This window comes from Triticum dicoccoides, chromosome 4A (genome assembly GCF_002162155.2).
Source record: "Triticum dicoccoides isolate Atlit2015 ecotype Zavitan chromosome 4A, WEW_v2.0, whole genome shotgun sequence".
Lineage (NCBI taxonomy): Eukaryota > Viridiplantae > Streptophyta > Magnoliopsida > Poales > Poaceae > Triticum > Triticum dicoccoides.
In genome coordinates this window covers 594,805,348-594,827,954 of record NC_041386.1, presented here as the reverse complement: position 1 = coordinate 594,827,954, position 22,607 = coordinate 594,805,348, and the positions used below count along the sequence as shown (strand labels likewise).

General features: G+C 45.1%; 3 protein-coding genes and 1 long non-coding RNA gene across 5 annotated transcripts; 2 read left to right on the top strand and 2 right to left on the bottom strand.

The window, feature by feature from the left end:
* The first annotated feature begins 574 nt into the window (after positions 1-574).
* LOC119289282 lies at positions 575-3,166 on the top strand. Its single transcript, XR_005141472.1, has 5 exons — positions 575-929; positions 1,216-1,734; positions 1,830-2,158; positions 2,242-2,355; positions 2,775-3,166. It is a non-coding gene; the product is annotated as an uncharacterized LOC119289282 (long non-coding RNA).
* Positions 3,167-5,256: 2,090 nt separating this feature from the next.
* Positions 5,257-8,789, top strand: LOC119287129 (LOB domain-containing protein 4-like). Its single transcript, XM_037566648.1, has 2 exons — positions 5,257-5,651; positions 8,082-8,789. The coding sequence occupies exons 1-2, from the start codon at positions 5,475-5,477 to the stop codon at positions 8,424-8,426; spliced, it is 522 nt and encodes a 173-aa protein (XP_037422545.1). The 5' UTR covers positions 5,257-5,474; the 3' UTR covers positions 8,427-8,789.
* A 76-nt stretch (positions 8,790-8,865) lies between these two features.
* On the bottom strand, positions 8,866-11,815 carry LOC119287128 (uncharacterized protein At4g15545-like). Its single transcript, XM_037566647.1, has 10 exons — positions 11,390-11,815; positions 11,223-11,298; positions 10,439-10,492; positions 10,259-10,325; positions 10,100-10,171; positions 9,753-10,007; positions 9,614-9,659; positions 9,449-9,527; positions 9,230-9,353; positions 8,866-9,139 (listed from the first exon to the last, which is right to left on the bottom strand). Exons 1-9 carry the CDS (start codon positions 11,671-11,673, stop codon positions 9,261-9,263), a joined length of 1,026 nt encoding a protein of 341 aa, XP_037422544.1. The 5' UTR covers positions 11,674-11,815; the 3' UTR covers positions 8,866-9,139; positions 9,230-9,260.
* Positions 11,816-12,744: 929 nt separating this feature from the next.
* Positions 12,745-21,867, bottom strand: LOC119287127 (membralin-like protein At1g60995). 2 transcript variants are annotated; one of them, XM_037566645.1, is made up of 15 exons: positions 21,463-21,867; positions 18,339-18,401; positions 18,025-18,187; positions 17,765-17,931; positions 17,306-17,387; positions 17,090-17,151; positions 15,834-15,928; positions 15,545-15,624; positions 15,260-15,343; positions 14,879-14,995; positions 14,712-14,797; positions 14,507-14,613; positions 14,169-14,260; positions 13,994-14,070; positions 12,745-13,636 (listed from the first exon to the last, which is right to left on the bottom strand). In XM_037566645.1, exons 1-15 carry the CDS (start codon positions 21,625-21,627, stop codon positions 13,166-13,168), a joined length of 1,911 nt encoding a protein of 636 aa, XP_037422542.1. In that variant the 5' UTR covers positions 21,628-21,867; the 3' UTR covers positions 12,745-13,165. The 2 variants fall into 2 exon arrangements, with proteins under 2 accessions (XP_037422542.1, XP_037422543.1); XM_037566646.1 differs by having other exon boundaries at positions 18,157-18,187.
* Positions 21,868-22,607: the final 740 nt, after the last annotated feature.

Here is a 22,607-nt window from a genome sequence, read left to right as displayed (position 1 = left end):
GCACACAGCACTAACGTCTCCCACCGTTCCCTTACTAACACCGTAAACTACCCCTAGGGTTCTGGTCTTAACTCTAGGGAAATCTGCACACATTTGATTTTCAAAATATGTTTTATACCTAAGAATTATATTTTAAATATACACAGAAAAAATCTACATGAAAGAAATACATGCGGAAATAACACGAAATATATGTTGATCGATCACTTTTTCAGAAAAATATAAGTTCTTCAATCTATTTTGTGCACACACTTGATGGAAATATATACATATAATAGTGAAAATAAGTGCATAATTTCTTTTAAGATTAGATACTAAAAATAGCTTAAAGTAGTTAAGTAGGGCCAAAATGCAGATGCTAATTCAGTACGGCCAAAATTAGTGTACACGCGCGCAGATTTGGTAGTATTACACGCGTATTCAGCCTGTCAGATTGTTTTTTTTAGCGAGCGCGCGCATAATTTGTTGTACGCGCCAATCCTCCCCTGTACACGCGCCAAAATTTCCCCTATACACGCGTGAAGGGTTTCCCCCAATTCCCCCCACCACTGTACACTTCCCCCAAATCCCACCGCTGTGTCGAGAGCGCCGCCACATTGACCCAAACCAGCGGCGGCGCAGCTCGTCCATCGTCCTGCTGTCGGTGCCCTGCTCAAGCCATCGCCACTGCAGTAGGGCGCCGCTGCCGCCGTTGCAGACTTGACCTCCCGCGGCTACCGCCGCCGCGGCCGCCGGCGGGGGCGGGGGCTTTGACGGACCTGCCTCCCTCGACAGCTTCGGGCGGAGGAGGCGGAGGGCTCCGTCGCCGCGACCCTCGCCCGACCTTGCCACCCTGGACGGATTCTACCCTGCCTCCTCGACCAAGACCAACCCGCCTCAGCTGTAGACGCGTGCTTCAAGTTCAGAAATCAGAACCAAGGTTCAGTGAGGTGAGCTCACATGCCCATGTTCCCTCACTTTCTATATGCGTCCATATATACAGTTTAGGGCTCAGATTGCAATTTTGTGGATAATAAATTGTCTATCTGTGTTGTGATTAAGAAAAATGAAGATTTGCACCTTTGCATATAGTTAAATAAGGGAAAGTGAACCTATTGGTAGATATAAATATAGGCTAATTTGATAGCATGTGCAGAGTACTCAGATCTGATATGTTCTTAACATATTTATGTCGAAAATAATTGCTTTAACCTTCTCTAATGTAATAAAATGAAGGCTTTTGGTCCTTTGACGCCTGCACCGTGCTGCCAGCTTTTCCAGTTATTCAACCATGTCTCTAGAAGAACAACGTAGTTGGATGTACAGTGGGTGGAATGAACAGGGGCACCATTCTGAAGAGTGGGTGCGCAACACAACAGCTTTTCTTGACCATGCTTTTCAGATTATGCCTAATGCTGACCGGTTTGGTGTGAAGTGCCCATGCACAAAGTGTCGTAATGGAGTCAGGCGGAAGAAACAACTAGTCAGAGTGCACCTTTGTCAGTATGGTTTCATGCCAAATTACACCAGATGGACATCGCACGGCGAGCGTCCAATAGTTGGTACAACCAGAATGGAAGAGGATATTCACACTAGTAATGAACCGCTAGTTGATATTCACACTAATAATGAACCGCTAGTTGATATCCAGAAGGAAGAGAGGTATCTAAGATTGAGGCATGGATATACACACATAGAGGAAAAGATCCAAAGAATCCTGATGTGTTAAATAGCGTTGAAGCCACGGAATGCTTGGTATAGTATCCATCCATTACTTGATACTGAGTTTATGTTTTGTTTTGTGGTACATTATTTTTTAATCATCTTTGCATATTGTTTGCCATCTAAAGGATTCATACAAAGAGAAGGTTGTAAGCATGCGTAGTGAGGACTATGATTGGAAGCATTCTCCTGTTGAACCACAAGCCCTTTATGAAGCTGGTGGTGGGAAGCCGCACGGAAAGTGGCCACTATTGAATGGTGTTGTGGAGGGTAAAGAGGCTCTTAAGGAGGTGCAGATCAAACGCTCTTCATCTTCGTCAAAGCGCCAACGACTAGAACATGATAAAAGGATTGTAACGAGTTAATGAAAAGACATGCACAAAGTATGGTTGATTGGGGGAAATCTGTGCAGACTACAGTGGAGAGTAGCCTTGGTGGTGTGCACAAGTTTCTAATGGTGTGTATATTTCTTTTGTGCAGCCATTTTCTTTTTATTGTAGCCCCTTGACATAACTTTCTCTTTTGTCTAAAAAATTTTAGACCATCGCATCCCTTCAAGGAATTCCAGGGCCTGAGATTCCATGCATTGTTATACCCCCACCTCCAGCTTTTCCAACTTTAACCACTTCGTCTCCGATCTTTTCTCCAGAAATGGTATGTACCTATGTTTTTTTAAATGCAATAGCACCAAATAGGCTAAATGAGAACAGAAAAGGAATATGTTGTGAGTATATCAGCAAATGTGCAACACTGAGTGAAAATTCCCAGAATAGTGGTCGACATATGGTTGCACTTTGTTTTTTGTTTCAAATTTTTGGCCAAATAGTGCCTGAATTGGTATTTTAATTTTACTTCTTAATGGGTTTGGCAAATATGATTGAGAATTTCCCAGAATACTAGGCATCATATGGTTGTCCTTCTGTCAAAATTTCATAATTTTCTGGGCATTTGTTATTTCGGTTCATTTTTTTGCCAAATAGGGGTTGAATTGGTATTTCCATTTTATTTTATTTAATTGGTTAGGAAAATACGATTAAAATTTTCCCAGAATACTAATAATGACATTTGTGCAGCCCTCCACCGGCGAATCAACAAATGATGCTGAAAATATAGATAATACATTGCATGGAGCGGAAGATGGAATGTTTGGCGGCTTTTTTGATGCAAATGGTCATGATGCGAATGGTGTTGTTGGTGGAACTTTCCCCCCACCTGGTGATGATTTACCTACATTTTGAGATATCTCTTATCATGGGAAGGAAGTGGTCTGAACTTTTTTTGTTGATTAATTGGAAGCAAATGGACAATTATCCTTTTGGCCATGCACTTGGTTATGGTTGTGATGTCTTGGATCAGCGACTTATATGATGCATGTTGTATCATTCCAGGCTACTAATTGGCAATCCTAGGTAGATGACATTTTGTGAGTTCTAGGTACTGAGCTAGATGCCATCTTTTATAAAGAGTGGTACTATTGTGTAAACTCTATGATGTTGCCATGTATAATGATGGTGGTTGAAATACATAATTTATGTGACTGTTTTCTAATTTTTGGAGTGATTATATACAATTATTTGTAATAGTTTAATTTCTACAGAACAATATTAATTTTTCTAATAATGCAATATTTTGAAATAATGATTCCCTAGGGTTTGTAAACCCAAGGGATGTAAAATGGACTAACGGCAGCTACCTTTACATAATATTTCCCTAGGGAGTGAAACTAACCCAAAGGATATCTACTTTACAGGTTAGCATGCTTGCCAGCCGTCGCTTGTTTCCCTAGGGTACAAAACCCAAGGGACAAAGAACTATACCTAGGGTATTCTTTCCTCACCCTCGGGAAACCGAGATTCCCCCACCAATGGTTCCCTAGGACGATTTCCCTAGGGGATACACTAGGGAAACCCCTTTCCCTAGCGTTTTTGCCCATTTGCTTAGGGTATCAGGCCCTAGGGCTATTTGCAAAATCTAGTAGTGACTATATAGCTCACTTTTGCAAGTTCTAAGACTAAATGATCACAAATGGGACAAGTTTTAGGATCTCTGGTGCTTTTACCTCTGGTTCTTGGAGCCACGGCGGTCAGCTCAAGTTTTTCAGCGCCAAACAAACTGGTGTCTGTTGGTCCATTTACGACGACGATGGTGATGTTCATTGTTAAATCTCGTGACGGCAAAACCGACATTGATGGATGGCTTCCTTTACCAGCACGCAAGCAAGCAAGGCGGATGCACCATGTGTACTGTGTGTGTGTAAAGGTTGGGTTGGAGAGGGGCCTCCCAAAGGTTGGGTTGGAGGCCAACTCCACTGCGCGATCCTATCCTGTCCGTCCCCGTCCGTTGGGGTAAAACGGACAAACGAGACGGCCCAGCGCGCGGGCGCAAATGGATTTTTGTCCGCTTTGTGTCCGCTTTCGACCCATCCCCGGCCCAAGTTTGCGCCGGTTTTAGGGTGAAACGGACAGCGCGCGGACGGGCAGGACGCGCGCGCTTGTCCTTCCCTGGCCCGCCTGTCGGTGGAAGAAACCAAAACCCACCCACGCCCATTTGCCGCCATTTCCCCCAAACCCTTCCACGTCCCTCCCGCCGCCCCTCTCTCCCACGGCCATGGCCGACGCCCCGCCGAGTTCCGGCGGCCTGGCCGTCGACCCGCCCACAAAGGTGAAGAAGAAGGCGCCAAGGAAGCCGCGGTCGGAGTGCACGCCGAAGGAGATCGCCAAGTTGGACGCGGAATCGGCGAAGATGAGGGAACGGAGAGCGGCCGTCAAGGTCAATGCCGTCGCTTGCCTGAACTAGGGCTTGCCATTTCAAACATTGCTACTGGTGTTTTTAAATGGACGCGGATAGGATGGGGCAAATGAATGCGGCCGCGCGCTGGGCGCACGGCCACCGCATCCCAGGACACGTCCGAACACGACTCCTACCCAAACAGACAGAATCCGGACAAAACGAACGTCCGTTTGGGATCGCGCGGTGGAGTTGGCCTAGTCATGAGTAGTGTCTCCCAAAGGGCGGAGCGAGAGGGCACGGGCAGATCAAGTGGGCATGATGGGCACGGCCCGCCCCCTGCGAATCGGTACAGACAAAAAGACCTCTATTTTTGTTGACGCATCTTGTCCGCCCATCCGTCCATCCATCGCCCATTGACCAACCAAGCAGGCGATACGTCCATGGATGAGCCGACAAAACCACGCTATCGGCATCACAGTGCACGGGCTGTGCCACGACACGACCCGGAGGTAACTGGCCGGCTCTGTCCAGTGTTACCGCTGGTAAGCAGTAATTCGGAGGGTCGCCCGGTCATGATCGTAGCATAATTCAGCCGCCAACACAAGCAGACACATTCCGCAAAACAAAAACACACACACACAGACACGATCGATTAGCATGCTCATTCTCCCCGGACCCGCCGTGCAGCGTCTCTGCACTGAAACAATGGGGGTCAAAGGCAATCAATTAGCAGACAAGAGGAGAGGAACAGAATCAAGGAGGGGGCCGGCCGATGCATCATACTGGCATTGGTGGTACAGCCGCGGCACGATCTCTGCCTCCCCAACTTTTCCTTGCTCACAGTCAGCCTCTGTGCTCCTCGAACTTCTCAAAAAGGCTTCCCCTTCCCTTCCCTTGCCGTCCTGCCCGGCTACCTCGCTCTGCTCTACGCGTATAAAGTATAAACCCAGGCCAGGCGGCATTGCGCTCACCCGCCGGTGCACTTGCTCTCGTCTCTCTGGTCTCCGAATTTGGCGATCGCGGGGAGGAAGAAGCGGCGAGGCATGAAGGAGGTGGCGGCGGCGGGAGCGGGGGTGTCCCCGTGCGCGGCGTGCAAGCTGCTGCGGCGGCGGTGCTCGCCGGGGTGCGTGTTCGCGCCCTACTTCCCCTCCGGCGAGCCGCACCGCTTCGCCAGCGTGCACAAGGTCTTCGGCGCCAGCAACATCAGCAAGCTCCTCCAGGTCAGTCCGGTCCGTCCGCACCACCCCTACCGCTCGCCGCACCCACGCACGACGTTACAACGCCACTCCGCTCCGCTCGTGTGCTCGGCGTCTCATCCCAACATCAACATGGATGGACTTGTTCGCTTGCTGCTGCCATCGTGTCTGCGTCTCATCCCATCGCCTGTTCGCCAGTTCTAGGACCAAAGAGGAGGAGCTTTGTGGGTTTGGCATCTCCTTCCTTCCTTCCTTCCTTCCTTGTTCTGCCGAGGATGCTTCAGTTTGAGACGGCGTTTTTATTGTTTATTTTCTTCCTTGTTTAGCAGCCCTACACTACACTACACTTTGCCAAATATACCACGCCCATGGATGTATAATCAGCAAGTTTCTCATAGTGGCAATGGCCATGCTGCAAGAGACAAGGGATCGTCTGGCCTGCTCCCATCCGTGCTCCCGCTCCATCCTATGACTGTCTTTTTCTCTTTTTTCTTTCTAATCTAATCATCTCCCTCCTGATTTTAAGGGGGTGGGACCAGGCCTTATTTTGTTTCAATCAAAGCATGTCACGTATGCGGGAGCACGGATGGACGCACGCCGGGGAAGCAGGCAAGTCTCGTCCAGAGACAAGGAGAAAGAGAGAGGGGTCATCTTTGTTTCTTTAGCATGTGCTATGCTGTGTGATCACAAACAAGAAGATCACGCAGCTTCCTTGCTCTCTCTTCACTTAGAAAGAAAAATAGAGACCATCACCATGTGCTGTCTAATAATCTAATCACAAGAGGCCAGGCCTGGAACGTGGCATACGCCTCCTGCCGATATTTGACAAAAAAAAAATGTTTGCTCTTACGCTTGCTTGCTTAGTTGCAGTCCATGTGTCTAGAGTTTTGACATTTGCACTTTCTTTGCTATGCTATGTTATGCTATGCCTGACGACAACATCAGTATGTATCAAAGTAATAGGCTAGGTGTTTAGTCATCTTGTACTACTTTCGCCGGTTGTGGCGCTATTTTTCACCTTTTGATTACCCTGTCACCCCTGACCGAGCTTGTAATGAACCCTGTCCCATCTTTCGGATACTTTGCTTAATAAAATAGTTGCATGCATCACTCTAGTGTAGAGGCCGGGGTAATACTCCTTTTAAAAGAAAAAATGTATCAACGTTCATCAAGCATGGGCAGCAACGTCCTACTTTCACTGCTCACAGAAGCAACCCTACATGTGCAGTGTGGTCAATTTAAACTTTTTCTCGATAAAGGTAGTCAAATTAAACTAGATTGATTGCCCAAAGACATGCCTAGTTACTACTCCCTCCGTTTTTAAATATTTGTCTTTCTAGACATTTCAAATGACTACTACATACAGATGTATGTAGACATATTTTAGAGTGTAGATTCACTCATTTTGCTCCGTATGTAGTCACTTATTAAAATGTCTAGAAAGACAAGTATTTAGGAACAGAGGAAGTACTATAAGATTTTCCATACTTTCCATCACTAATGCTCCCATAGACATGCTTATTCACTATAGCTAATAGGATCTCACTAAATCTAGGGATGGCAGTTTTGCCCATGGGTATGGGTACTCGTAGGTACCCTATCCAAAAACAGTGGGCATGGGTGAGACTTTCTACCAGTTCATACCCATGGGTAATGGGTATCCATATCCGCAAAATTCATGGATAGGGTATGGGTATGAAATTATACCCAGAAGTAACCCAATGGATACCCAGAAAAATTAATAAAAAAATTAAACCCTATAATATCTGGGTAAACCTACAGTAATTATCATTGCAAGTTTACAAACTTGATTTTTCTTCAAAGTTAGTTTGTAATGGAGATTAAGACATTTGTGTGTCAATTGTCATTGTGAAACTTTGATGTAAGTGCAAACCAGATTGTGATGGCCGAGTACCTAACTTTAGTTTTAGGCCCTTTCTTGTCTTACTTTATCATGTCAATGTTATATATTATACCCACCGGATATCCATTGGGTATAAGATACCTGATGGGCATGGGCATGGGTACCAATTTGTGCCCATGAATATTAAAATGGGTGGGTATAGAAAAAACTTTTGGGTATGGGTTTGGGCACAAAAAGTTCGTACCTGCCCATACTCTACCCATTGCCATCCCTAACTAAATCTACAAAAGTGTTGGCTATGTCTCCAAATGAAAGCTTCTCCCTCCCATATGACAATCCACCCCGACAGTAAAGCTCTCTCTCCCTCTACAGCAGTCATATTCAGACGACCACTGCACATGCCTCCCACCTCAACAGAAAATTCAGAAACTTTCGGCTGCACCAAACATGTTCTAACCATCATCTTTCTCAACTTATTAGAGCCATACCGTTCATGTGTACTATCTATCACTACTAGGTAGGAAACCACTTTTTGTTTCTTCTTCCGTCTGAAACTAAGCATGATGTGTGTGTGTGTGTGCAACCTGCAGGAGATTCCGGCAGAGCACCGGGGCGACGCGGTGAGCAGCCTGGTGTACGAGGCGAACGCGCGCGTGCGCGACCCCATCTACGGCTGCGTCGGCGCCATCACGTCGCTGCAGCGGCAGGTGGAGTCGCTGCAGACCCAGCTCGCGCTGGCGCAGGCCGAGATGGTCAGGCTCAGGATGGCCAACGCCTACGGGGCGGCGCGCCACAACGGCGGTGGAAGCACCGCCAGCGGCTCGCCGTCCTCCATGTCGTCGCCGACCAAGACAGCGGACCATCACGACATGGCCGTGGACCAGTCCGGCGTGATGGAGCTGGAGCTGGAGTGCTCCAGGTTCTGGGCCTACTGAAGCTGGACGACAAGCTATATTACTACTTAGGCTGATTTAGTGCGTGATCAGGTGATGGTTTGGTATATATAGAAGTATCAGTAAATTTAGTAGCAAATGGTGACCTATACTTAATCCAGCATGTCCGGGGATTTTTGGCTGTGCTTGTGTTGACAAGGTAGAAGAGACACTCCTACAGGCTACAGACATTTGGTATTTTGGTGTGTGCTTTGTGCTACCCCATTGCAAGAACCTTGCTGCCCTTTGAATTCTATTTAGTTGGACAGTCGGACTCCGCTATAGAAATGCAGATTGCCATGTTTATGCCTGTCTTGTCTCAATTGTTTCTTATCAGATGATGAGCATTGCAGCTGAAATTTAATATCCCACTGGTTTTCTGCAATTTCACAGTGCTATATTTTTAGTTCATGCCGAGCACGACAAGAGAAACATCTCTATCTGGTAGATATCAGATAACCATATATTGCATGCAGCTCAAGTTATCACAAGGCATGAAATAGCTTCAGGTTGTTTTTTGTTACAGTACTGGCCCCCGAGAATGAACGATCTGAAGAAACAAGGTTGAGAACCAAATTTTACCAGATTACAACTTGTAAACCGCTTTAGTTCGGGCAGATCCAACCATTTCACGATCTAATGGTCCAAAATTGCAATTGAACATTGCATACCACTCTAGATGACATAAGTTATCCACCGCGGTGACTTCCTACTGTCTGCAACCCCAACAGATTAAAATACTTGTTACCACACAACTCTCTCAGCGCATAGGTCATGGAACTGTTTAATTTTGTAGGAAGCCTTACCAGAAGCGGAGCACTTTGTGAATCCTACACCCTACGGCAAGCTGCGGTTTAGTAAGCCTTGGAAAGAGAGGTATAGATCTTTGCTGTCTGGACCGAATATCTCTTCGGCCTTCTTGAGGGTTTCCTGGTTCACATGTCAATATGGTAAGTTATTTATCGAGGTTCAGGTCACAACATAGACTCAATTCATTGATTAGCAAAAAGATGCAGACAACCAACCTCTCGTGACTGCTTATGAGCATTCAGCTCTTTGATGTTCGCTAAGAACGCTCCAAACTGTTCGTATGATAGACGGCTCCTGCAATAATAATTGTGTGCTTTAGGGATTTTGATACACCCATCTTAGCTGATGTTGAAGATGTAAAGAATAGGAGATCAACTGACCTGGCCTGACGGAAAAATTCTTTTCCATCAATACGAGGAGTGCGACCTGAAAACCCAAGCATCAACCATATTAATGATATCATGTTGTACACAATCATTTAAGGCACACCATATCTTCAGAGTTCAGAATAAATGAAACCTGGGTTAGGACGTCCCCTTGGAGGTGAGTTAGCTGCAGACGACTGCTTGCTTGAATACCATGGTGTCATTGACATGTGTCCTTCAATTCGAGTTCTTGAAGGCGAGGTAGCTCCAGATACCAACTTTGGTGTTGCTGTGGTAGACATTCCTCTTGGAGAAGCAGAGGTGGACATTATATTTGGTGTGGCTTCTGGCGTAAGGCGTTGGTTGATGTGTGGGGAGAGGGCATACTTTTGGAGTGGAGGCCTTGCCACTGTACCAAACAGATTAGCCAAAATGCAGAGGATTAAATCATAGATAGCTTGAGAACATCAAAATAGACGATCAATGGGAAGCTAAGAAGACCTTCTCTTGTCGTGCTTCCAAGATCCCCAGACCCATTCAACAAATTTGCTGCAGTGTGGCTGATAGATCCGTCTTCAATATTTAAAAGATAATAGAAGTCAGGGATTCATGTCAGGTATTTCCAATGATAAATATAACACAAGGTTTTTTGGGATAAACCTCCACAGGACGATGTTTTGGATGATACTGACTGATCACATGTTGTAATGTCAACCGTTTCTTGCGGCTGCTTGGAAAGATTCAGCAGAGAATCAAGGGAAAACAGTCAAACATTGCTGCAGACTAGCAAGAAATAACACATACGGACAGAGATTGGATAATAATGTGATTATTACGCACCGATGTACTATCATCACGGAGTGACTGCATCAGATGCCTCTTGAACGACCCCAGCTGATAATGGAGCAAATAGTTCAGAATGTTGTCGAATAAAAAAAAGTTGAAGGATCTATAGAACTGAGAAGCAATCATGTGACTTATTCCTTAAATAGCTTGCTTAGCAAAGAGTGCTTCTCCTTTCATTTGTCATGGAAATTTATAAAAATGCACACATTTGCTCAGCCCTTGCATGCATTTCTGCAAGCCTGTAAGGCTCCAATCTTCCTAATTCTGGCACGCCACAATGCCAATGAACATAGTTGCTAATTTGGTGAAATGCATTTCAGTTTCACAAGAATAAATGCAGTTGATTACCTTCCTACTAGCCCTTGATTCGCTATCTTTTTCTTGAAAGAAAAGAGGGGCCGACCTTGATTTTCTTTCATTGTTTGCACATGGCATTAAATATGTGAAGAATCCCAATTTTCTGTTAAACTTAAACCTGACTCTCATTTGTAACCTGCCCAAGTTAGAATTCGCTCTTCCCTGGTACTCGTACTAACAAAATTGGTGTACTAAGTACTACTCTAGATTAGTGAACGTGTTTCAGGCATACAATCCCAGTGAGCAAGTACATTACTACGTACTACAAGCCATCATCCACCACTAAACCGATCACATGACCAGAGATCTCAGCTGCACCACCTGACCCAAGTCCCGACCTCCCTCCCAGGGTTGCACATCACTACATACACCAACATCTACTGCAAGGATGGCGAGAAGAAAAAAGATGCAAGGGCCAAACCTTGTGCAGGTCGCGCGCCTGCTTCTTGGAGGTCTGCGCCAGCGAGTCCCGCTCCTTGCTCAGCTGAATCTGCAATCTCAAGCGAACAGCAAAAGCCTCGTCAGCCAACCAACGGAGGCGGAACCAAACGAGAGCGGAGGAGAACGGGAATCAAAAAACCCACATACATTGTCCTGGCCTGGAGCCTGGCGTTGGTCTCCTGGAGCGCGCGGTCGAGCAGCGCGACGCGGTCCCGCAGCTCGGCGTTCTCCCGGTCCCGCTCGGCGGCGCCCTCCCTGAGGCGCGCGGCCTCCCGCTCGAGCCCGGTCACCCGGCCGGCGACGGCCAGCGCGGTGATGCGGCGCGCCAGATCCAGCTGCTCGTAGGGGTCCCGCGGCAGCACCGCCAGGACGCCGTCCGGCAGCGCGAACTCCGAGACCCCCAGCCCCTCCGCGCCCTCCGCCGGTGGCATCGCCGCGGCGCGACGAGATCTCGGCCGCTTCGGAGGGGATGGGAGGAGAGCTGGCCGAAAGGGACCACTGCCGCCTCACCGCTGCGCGTGGAAAAGTTTCGATTTTGAAATTAGGGGGCTCGGTCTCGGCGGCGGAAGCGAGGTTTCGAATTGTTTGTTTTGGGGTGGGCACGGGGCGGGGGAGGGACCTCGCCTCGCCTCGGTCCTGTGTTTGTTTCTTGTTTGTGTTTGGGTGGACGCCAGCCCCATTGTAGCAAAGTTTTAGGTTTTTTCTTAAATCAAAATTTAAAGAAAATATACTTTCATACTATGTATATTGTTATTACATTTCGTGGATCTTACCATATTTTTTTTATAAATTTAGTTAAATTTAAACAAGTTTGACTCTAGACAAACGTAGAACTTCAATCGTTTTGGAACGGAGGAACGGCGCTCGTGATGGTGTCCTCCGTGTCCCCCTCACCTCGAAGCTGGTTTAAACTCCATTTATTTTGGGGAAGGATTTACTTTCGAAATGCTCCTGATTACAGATATGCCCAGATGAAATGGCCTTTTTCACCAGGCCATTTATTCGATCACTAAATTGTCATAGCAGTGCTTGGTTATGCAACTGGCCTGAGACGCGCCACTTTCGACTTCCCGATGAACCATAGACCTCTCTCAGTTTCCACGAGGCAGCACGCGTTACACCGAGTCAGTCGGTACCCTTTCCAGGTGAACAATAGGCCTCCTTTGGTTCATAGGATTGAAAAATCATAGGAATAGAAAAGTCATAGGAAATGAGATGACATGCATCTCAAATCCTATGCATAGGAATAGAAAAGGAGATGCCCTTTGATTCACACCATAGGATTTTTTCCATTGAGTCTAGGCTAATGTTTATTTTCCTATGAAATATGGAGAATAGAAAGAATTCCTCCATAGGAATAGGATTTCATTCCTACAAACCAAAGAGCTCTGAAGGAATTTTTCCTATAAAAATCCTATCCTATGAAAATCCTATAAAATTCCTCCAAACCAAAGGAGGCCTAAACTTGTGCAGGGACAACTTATGCTCAAAAAAGAAACTTGTGCAGGGACAACATGTGCAACAGGTCATTCCATTCGTCTGCAGCATTCGGAACTACTACCACTACATGGTACACCTCCCACCCACCCACTGGAGTACAAAAAGAATCGCACAACACTCACTATCAAGAGCGTTTTTTTGTACAAGGCTCGAACGGTACTAGGAATTTACATATGCCAGACACAATTCGGCATGCAGCCTTACCCAGCAACCAAAAAGAGAGAGACATATATGGGAGATAACATGGCATTTCCAGCCGACGCCGGCCCGCAAGCTGCTATGCATGCATATTCGTCATTATCCTTTGATGAGCGGGTTAGTATCATCAGCTTAACAACACAGGACCATCCATCTGCCCAGTCACCCGCCGCCGCCTTCGGCATTTCATCTTTTATATAGTCCGCCTTCAGATTCATCTCTTTTCTATGTCACCTGCTCATTCTCGTTCCGAGGCGGCTCGGCGTAGTCCTGACCGCCGTGGTGGTCACGGACGTCCCTGAACATGGAGAAGAAGGAAACTATGCCGTCAGAAGCACCGCCTCCTAACAACCACAGCAAGAGGGAGCCGAACGGGTTCAACGAGCCCGAGGCTGCGGGGGCGTTGCCGGCTTGCTCGAGATTTCGATCCTCGTACTGGAGAGGGTTGGTGGCTGCCTCGGCGTTTTCATTGAGTTGCTGGCCACCCTCTTGTTGGTTCCTCATGGGCTCGCCCTGGGCCAGTAGGGGGTCTGCTTCACGAGCTGCACCAACGTCGTCATTCATCGTGCCGGGGTCCCTCACGTTTACCCTCGCGATATGTAATGTTGAAGTGTAGATGGTAGAGGATGTGATCTGAACACCAGTCTGTTGGTGAATGTGAGCTCGGCTCCTGATGAATCTCTGGAGGGCTGGCACCTGAAACGCAACAAGCCAATCTCAAGTAAATAGCATGGGTGACAAGGAGACGTCTGTCGGGGCTTTTGAACCCATTAGCCATTATACAGTCTTCCCACCATCCTATGTGCACCCTATCTAGCTCGGTAGCTATATGAGATCAAAGCAATCTTTGCGATTTATAATGAATGAAAAGTGTGACAAGAGATGCATCTTAAGCAGTTTTCAGAATCTACTAATGGAAAAGTTCATCGTGCGGGAGAGAACAAAATGTCAACTGGTATTTACATGCACAAATATGAAACAAGACAATAACAAGCCCTGAACAAAGAAGAGTGATGAAAGTACAACGCTACAGAGACAGTCAGATCAACTCACCTCAAAACGGTTCCAAAAGTACAGGATTAGATGCTGCATGAATGCTGCCGTAGCAGAGAAAGCCAGGTACGAGAAGCCTGATAAAGAAAACACAAATATGCAAGTCATGTAGCTATAGGATACCTAAATTAGTTTGTCAATAGTATGTTCCAGAAAAACATATCCAACTACATACCATAGGTGTATGAGAAGAAGTAGATGTGGAAAACCAGGAAATACAACAAGAAAAAGCGCGGAAAGAACTGCATTGATATAGATGTGCGCACACTGCAAAAAAAAAAGAATTAAAAGTAGTTTAGTCTAAAGTTACTCTGTATGCATGACATCACTGCCTGCGAGTGAATCCCAACACTGCCTGTAAAGCTTTCTCTATCTCGAAGTAAATCTAACTGCTCTGGCAGTAGTTCAGTGAACAATCCTAGTTATTACTTGCACAAATTTACATGTGCATACTATAGTAAGATCCTAATTTTGCGAAAGTAATCATATAAAGCATTCCAGCACTATGGTCACCTGATCATTGTGAACAGCTCACATAACCACACAAGAGTCAGAACAAGAAATGCGAGCAACTGGTCATCGTAGAACTCAAACAGAAAAAAGAGGATCCCAATCATGATCTGCAGAGACAAGAGTACCAAGAATTTGTGTTAAGTATACAGTTATACATTTTCAACAAGAATTTAAGTTAGTTAAATACATTACTATTTTGCCATACCGGAACAAAAACCAGTGATTCAATGACATGCACAAATATCAGTTGAAATGTGGGCAGCTGGTGGCGTGCATGGTGTTGAAGCTGCACTGAAAATTCCAGTGAAACATGCATTATTTATTATCCATTCATGAAAGTAGTTTCTGCAACCTACAGCAAGAAACACAAACCTGTGAATCTAAGCATGCGGGACTGTGTTTCCCTCAGGGTAAATGAAACAGACATGGTGGTTGTGAAGAATACAAAGAGTGACATTAGAAGGACACCACATTTCGTCACAAAGTAATCTGCAAACAGCAAATGTACAAGACATCAGAATTCAATAGACATAAATGAGAAAGGAATCTTGTGAGACATGTAAAGCAATAAAAGGGCTGTTGCAAAAATTGAAAATATTGTGGTTCCACATTTTCTAATCACATTATGTTGCAAGATTAGCAGTCCAAATCTCATCATGTACAAAAACATTCATGCCACTAATACACCGTAAAGACAGACACAATGTGTAGTCAGGTCAATTTTGAGAGAACAGGTTAAAACAATATACAGACCTCCGAATCTTGTAGGACCTGTTGGCGGTTCATGCCCATAACTAAGATCATAAAGCTCCTTTGTCTGAAAGTTATATAGATAACCTGCATATTATACCAAGGGGGAAACCCATCTATCAAAATGGGTTGTCTTAAAGAACAAATAAAGATAGACTGCTAACATCTGACATTTGACATGCTTCCAAGCAAGTCCTGTGCGTTTATCAAGGACTAAGTTAGCAAACATTACATAGAGGAACTATGACAGTTTTAAGACCAGCATAAGCAGTCATAACAGAAGCATACCCTGACCAGGAGAATTCACTAAGCTGTTTGTAAGTATAGTATCATAACCAACAATGCTGTTTATCAAAAGCTGCTGCCACCTGAAAAGAAAAAGGGGGAAAGGAGATGTAAATATCTGCTTGCAGTTCACTTCATCTTAAATAAATGTGTTACCCGAAATTTGTGTCCTACCAAAACAATTGTCAAGGTTATCAGATGATCAACGATATTATTGTCATACATGCAAGTTGTGTATTAAGCATAAAAAATACTAACCCTGCATACGGGGGGTAAAGTGCTTAATAATTACCTGTTCCCAAAGCAAGGATTTCGAGCAGAAATCGTGATGTTTATAGTTCGGATACCATGACTATTTTTGGCTACTTCAGAAAGCAAGAAATATCCCTGCAGGAAACAAAGTAAGACATAAGAAAGCTCTTACAGTGAATAACAGCAGAACTACAAAGCCAGCACATGTATACAATCATTGATTTTTTTTCTTCTGAAAGTACAATCAATCAATCATTGAAGTTAATGGTAATGGGCCCCCAACCCATGAATGCCTTCATGCAGTTATACTAAGAAGAGAAAAATGCACTGGAGCTCTCTAAACTGTTGTGATCCTCCCACTTTCCTTCCCGAATACTTAGTTTACATTCTGCGCACCTAAGCTTGCTTTGTTTTACTCCATAACTGCCATCTGCAGTTAACTAACAGATCTCATTGGCATGGCTTCCAATGAGCCTAGTTTGTGGCATCACATGGTATGATGTGGCTACACACAGGGGTCTATGCAGAGAAGTCATGACACTAAATTTACAACTGTATTAATTTAAGATTTCAAATTGACTACATCTGAGCCATACTCCCAAGTATAAGTATGTCAAGCAAGCGACCAGTCAGCACAGCGACACGAAACTCTACCTCGCCGCACAGCATGGGGGCCTCAACACCGTGCACCAGATCATCGCCGAAATGAACATGCAGATGAACAGCAGCGGGCAGGAGTTCGACAGCGAGGTCGCGGAGAGCCGTGTCAGTGTGGCACCATGATCAACTAGCCCAATGAAGTGGAGGAGACGGTGCGACTAATCACCGCCGGGAGTTTACATGTGAGCATTCTTGTTGCTATCCCCATGTATTCCACGCAATTACTTCTCTTCCTAAACTACAGTAGTGTCTTATCCACAACAGGACCATCTTTGCCACTGTGATGCCTGTCTCAAGAAAGAAGGCATATCCCTCCTGTCGTTCCTTGCCAGCACCCAGATCACATAGACCGTTAGCAAATCATATTTGTGTGTGTGAGTTAGTTTTAGGAGAGACATTTTGGACCTATCAAAACGAACGCAAATGTATGAAGCGCAGAATATCAATTAAAGTTTTGAGAGGTAGGTGGAAAACCACACAACTTTAAGGAGATGTGATGCCTTTTTCTCTATTAAGAACGAACTACAAACCCAGTCATTCTCAGTAAAAGTTGCAGCTAGGAAGTTCAATAAGTCGTCAAGCACCACAGTGCACTGATAAAATGACTAGATGACACCAATAAGCCAAGAACCTTACCTTCTCCACACCATATAAATAGGTAGGCTCAAACGATTTGCTTCTTTTCTCAAACCACTTCACTGTAACAAACAACATAACCTAGTGAGAAGTCCGAGAAAATAAATACTCGAAGTTTAGCAACCAGTAGAAAGGGTTATTAAAATTTCTACAAGCACCATTGTAGGAGGAAGAACCAGCGAATATGGCCATTTTACAGCAAAGTGAAAACATTACCAATGTTCGAAAGAAGATGATCCATGCTTGGTAATTGAAGATCCTTAATGAGGTGGAGAAAGTCATCCCAGTTCGATCTGACCTGTCATTCATATATGGGAAGAAAATATCAACCCCTAGTTAGAATACATGCATGACCAATAAACGAAACACAAATATCAGCACAGCACCAGTCATAAAGAGCAACTCCAAAACAGAAAATCATGATCTCGTTTTATGGGATTCAACATGGAGAATTATCTTAATAAGTATCCCTTTTATTAATCAAATGATATTGCTAGCTTGCATGTCCAGAAGTGCTCCTCATACAATAAACCGAATCACCTAAGAGTTTTTTTTTAATAGCACCTAACAGTTCTGTTACTTGCAAACATGATCCTTCAAAGACTAGCTGTAGAAGAAAATTTTGGAAAGGAGCTACAAATGCAAATAGTTTATGACACTGATCAAACTTCTTACCATTAGTTGGAGGGCATTATCTGGAACCTGCTTTATGTTCCTCCAAAATAAGGCAGCACGAGAGTACCACTTTCTGGATAAGTACGTAACCGCTGCTTTAATTGATTCTTTAGCAGATAAAGGATGATGTACAGAACCCTCTCCGGTTGTCTTCAATTCCGGTACCCCTGGAATGATTGCAGTAACAATTGCATCAGCTGCATTCTCTGACAGTGGTTCAAATTCTTTGTCTCCATTCCAAGTTTGAAACATAATCTTACTCCTTCTAGCTCCAGGACCAACCCAAGTTGACAAAAACTTAGATGCCAAAACATTGAACTTATCACCATTAACCTCTAGAATTTTCTCAGCTGAACGCCCCAGGTTCTGGAGATCCATAATATAAGACGCACCTTTGCTGGCCCATAGTCCGCCACTGATTATCTACAACTCAAAAGCAGAGTAGCACTTTACAGACGATACAATAACACCAATAGGAAACATGGACATGTATTGCAAATAGGAACAACAATCACGGGGAACATTATTATACTGGAAATCCAAGTGTGCAAGGAGGAAAAGCATAAATACATACCTTTATTTGGACAAGTTGTGCTTCACCAAATTCAATCCCAGTGAACTCACTTGAGCAGCCCGGCTTCGCATGGAAAAGACAACTCAAAGATTAGAGGCTACACATACACACTGGACAACTATGGACCCAAAAAAATTCAGAAGGAACAATATGAGCTACTGAGCACCAAATAGAATGGCTTGGTATTCTTGTCGTTTTCTTACTAATCTAGGGTAGGCCATCTCGCCCCTCACACGCGTCAAGCCGCAGGCACTGCAGCATTTAACGCTCGCGCTCCAGTGCATACAGCAGCATGGCCAATCGGGGCGTGATGAGCTCTCCACATGCGGGCGGGCAACGTACTGGCTGGTTGACTTCACATTTGAGTTGCAGCTAGTTGGGCTATATAGTGGCCGATTGATTTCGTATTTGAGATTTTGAGTTGCAGCTGGTTGGGCCATATACTGGCTGACTGATTTCGCATTTGAGTTGCAGCTGGTTGGGCTATATAGTGGCCGATTGATTTCGTATTTGAGTTGCTATGTATACTGGCCGACTGATTTCGCATTTGGGTTGCAGCTGGTTGGGCTATATAGTGGCCGATTGACTTCGATGCAACGGCTCGAGCAATTAATGCGACCAGCAGGTGAAGCGTCGCAAGCGCTGCTGCGTGCATGCTGGCAAACAAGGTATGAACGGAAAAATAGCGCCGCGGGAGGGAAGGCGCCTTCTAAATTGGAAAGCACCCTCTAATTAGGGAAGGCGCCTTCCAAATTGGAACAGAACAGAAAATTAAGCACCCTCTAATTAGGAACAGAGGGCGTAGGCAACAGTACTTAAAACCTTATCGTTTAGGTGCAGACTGTATCATAGTAAAACCTAAGCAGTTGGTAGAAAATTGTGAAGAAACATTCACCATGAAGAATGCAAAAGAGGGAATGGAAGCAAAGGACATAATAGATATGAATTTAACGCGCTGACGATTTGACGGAAGGCGAAAATAATAGTACATCTGAGACTTTCTGCTGGACTGCTACTAGGCCAGAATGCTTGGTATTCAGGGAAAGCGCTTGACCAAAACACATGGAAAACAGCACATGGGATGAATAAAAGAGGCCTAATCAGCAACCAACACTGGAGTAGTCTGGCAACAACCGTCCATAGACCCTCTCGTAGGAAACGAAGGTGGTTCATAAGTTCCCTGTCACGAAATCGTCAAAATGCTACGCCAATTTGACCAATTTTGTACTAATCGAATTGGCAACACAATAGCAGTACTGTCAAGTTGATTTCGATGCAACGGCTCAAGCAATTAATGCGGACGGGAGGCCAAGCGTCGCAAGCACTGCTGCGTGCTGGCAAACAAGGTATAAACGAGAAAATAGCGCCGTGGGAGGGAAGGCGCCTTCTAAATTGGAACACAACAGAAAATTAAGCACCCTCTAATTAGGAACAGAGGGAGTAGGCAACAGTACTTAAAACCTTCTCGTTTAGGTGCAGACTGCATCATAGTAAAACCTAAGCAGTTGGTAGAAAATTGTGAAGAAACATTCACCATGAAGAATGCAAAAGAGGGAATGGAAGCAAAGGACATAATATATATATGAATTTAACGCGCTGACGATTTGATGAAAGGCGAAAATAATAGTACATCTGAGACTTTTCTACTGGACTGCTAGATCAGAATGCTTGGTGTTCAGGGAAAGCGCTTGACCAAAACACATGAAAAACAGCACACGGGATGAATAAAAGAGGCCTAATCAGCAACCAACACTGGAGTAGTCTAGCAACAACCGTCCATAGACCCTCTCGTAGGAAACGAAGGTGGTTCATAAGTTCCCTGTCACGGAATCGTCAAAATGCTACGCCAATTTGACCAATTTTGTACTAATCGAATTGGCAACGCAATAGCAGCACTGTCAAGTTGATTTCGATGCAACGGCTCAAGCAATTAATGCGGCCTGGAGGCCAAGCGTCGCAAGCGCTGCTGCGTGCTGGCAAACAAGGTATAAACGGGGAAATAGCGCCGCGGGAGGGGAAGGCGCCTTCTAAACTAGAACAAAATAGAAAATTAAGAGCACAATTGGTTTGCTGCCAAAAATTGGCATGCCAATGTTTGGCATTGTGCCAAATATTGGCAACTACTTGGTTGGCTACGAGTTGTTTTGCCTCTCTCACATAAAGTTGCCAATAGTTGGCAAGTCTCGGTATTGCCAATAGTTGGCAGTGCCAACATTTGGCAAGCAAAATATTGGTAGCAAACCAATTATGCTCTAAGCGCCCTCTAATTAGGAACGGAGGAAGTAGGCAACAGTACTTAAAACCTTCTCGTTGAGGTGCAGACTGTATCATAGTAAAACCTAAGCAGTTGGCAGAGAAATTTGAAGAAACATTTGCCATGAATGCAAACGAGGGAACGAAAGCAAAGGGCAACTATGGGCTCATATGCAATTTTTCCATGTAACTTGCTTTGAAATATCTTAGATATATTATATGAACATATTTAAAATAATAAAATAGTATATATAGTACCACATGGTAGTATATGAGATATGTGGGGTAACTACCACCGGGTGGTAGGATGGATTTTCCCTATATATATATATATATATATATATATATATATATATATATATATATATATATATATATATGAAATTAAGGCGCTAATGATTTGACGAAAGGCGAAAATAAAAGTACATCCGAGGCTTTTTCTGCTGGACTACTAGGTCAGAATGCTTGGTGTTCAGGGAGAGCGCTTGACCAAAACACATGGAAAACAGGACATGAGATGTGAGGTTCTAGTTATTAAAGCAGCCTATTCAGTAACCAACACTGGACTAGTCTAGCAACAACTATCCACAGATCATAGACCCTCGTAGGAAATGAAGATGGTTCATAAGTTCCTTGACACGAAATCGTCAGCGCAGCAGCATGAGAATGTCATGCCGATTTGACCAATTTTGTACCAATTGAATTGGCAGCGCAATAGCAGCACTGTCGAGTTGAATCGACCGCGGCGGCGAGCAGGAATTCAACAGAAGCCCTGTTCTAATTTAAGATGAGAAGGCTAGCTAGGGCACGGAATTTAATTCTTCCTCCTTCGGCAAAACAGAGGGGCAAGGGGGCGAGGGGGGTGGGTCACCTGCTGCACGAAGTTGGTGTGCATGACGACGAGCAGGCAGAAGAGGGCGACGGCGCCGGCGAGGTAGAGGTACTCGAGCGCGAGGCGGATCCGCGGGGTGAGCAGCTGCGAGAGCATCCCGGAGAGGCGCGCGTGCACCCGCAGGAACGTCTGCTCCGGATCCATCCCCTCCCCCCCTCCCCCTCCTCCCCGCCCCGCCGCGCCGGCGCCGAAGCTTCGATTCGGCCGGGGGAAGGCAGATCGGGAAGGGATTCCGGGAGCGAGCTCCTCGCTCTCCTAATCCTCCGGGCCTCGGGGAATCGGTTGGGGATTTGAATTTTGCGGGGCAGTTCGCATGTGATGCCTGGATATTTTTTTTCGGTTTGTTTGTGTTGGTTGCGTTCCTGCGCCGATGATAATGATGATAATCCAGGTCCAGGGAGGGACTTTCTTGGGGAAGGGGCCAGTGGCATGTGTCAGCGTGTGTAAAAGCGGCGGCACGCACACGGCAAGTCGTACTGCCGGCGGCGCACATCGCTTCTTCTTCTGCGAGGAGTTACTAGTTACTTTTTCTTCCCATATAAAATTAAGTGATTTTTCTTTCTATAAAAATAAGTAAATTTTCTTGGTAACGTTGATCTTGTTACAGGGCAGCAAGAACTTTCACCAAGTTCTTTATACTAGCTAGTCAAGTGGAGAAGGAGTACTTTTTTCATCCGGGTTTATCGGTCCCATCGGATTTTGTGTCGATTTTTCACCGTAGAATTGACAAGCAAAATAGAAGTTGTATGTCACAAACATAGCACTGTTGGATTCGTATTCGAAAGAAGTTTCTATTGACACTCTCTCGGGCTAAAATCGAGTGTCCCCTCCTGATGTATACACACCAATCTTACCTCGATGATGCTCGTCGCTGTCTTTGCGAACAAATAAGTTTCTCTTCCCAAGGAGCTCGAGGGTGTGAGTGTTCGTGGTGCCAGCAACAAAAGGTTGTGGATTCAAGTGCACTAATCTCTCCGAAATGTCCTATTTTTTTTGTACAAATATGAATAAAATTAAGCTTGCAACAAAAAAATGTTCTCACCAATTCAACTTATTTGCTAAAAGTTGATCGTGGCAGATCCAAGGTGTTTGTTTACACGGTGGCACAACCATGCAGATCTCCT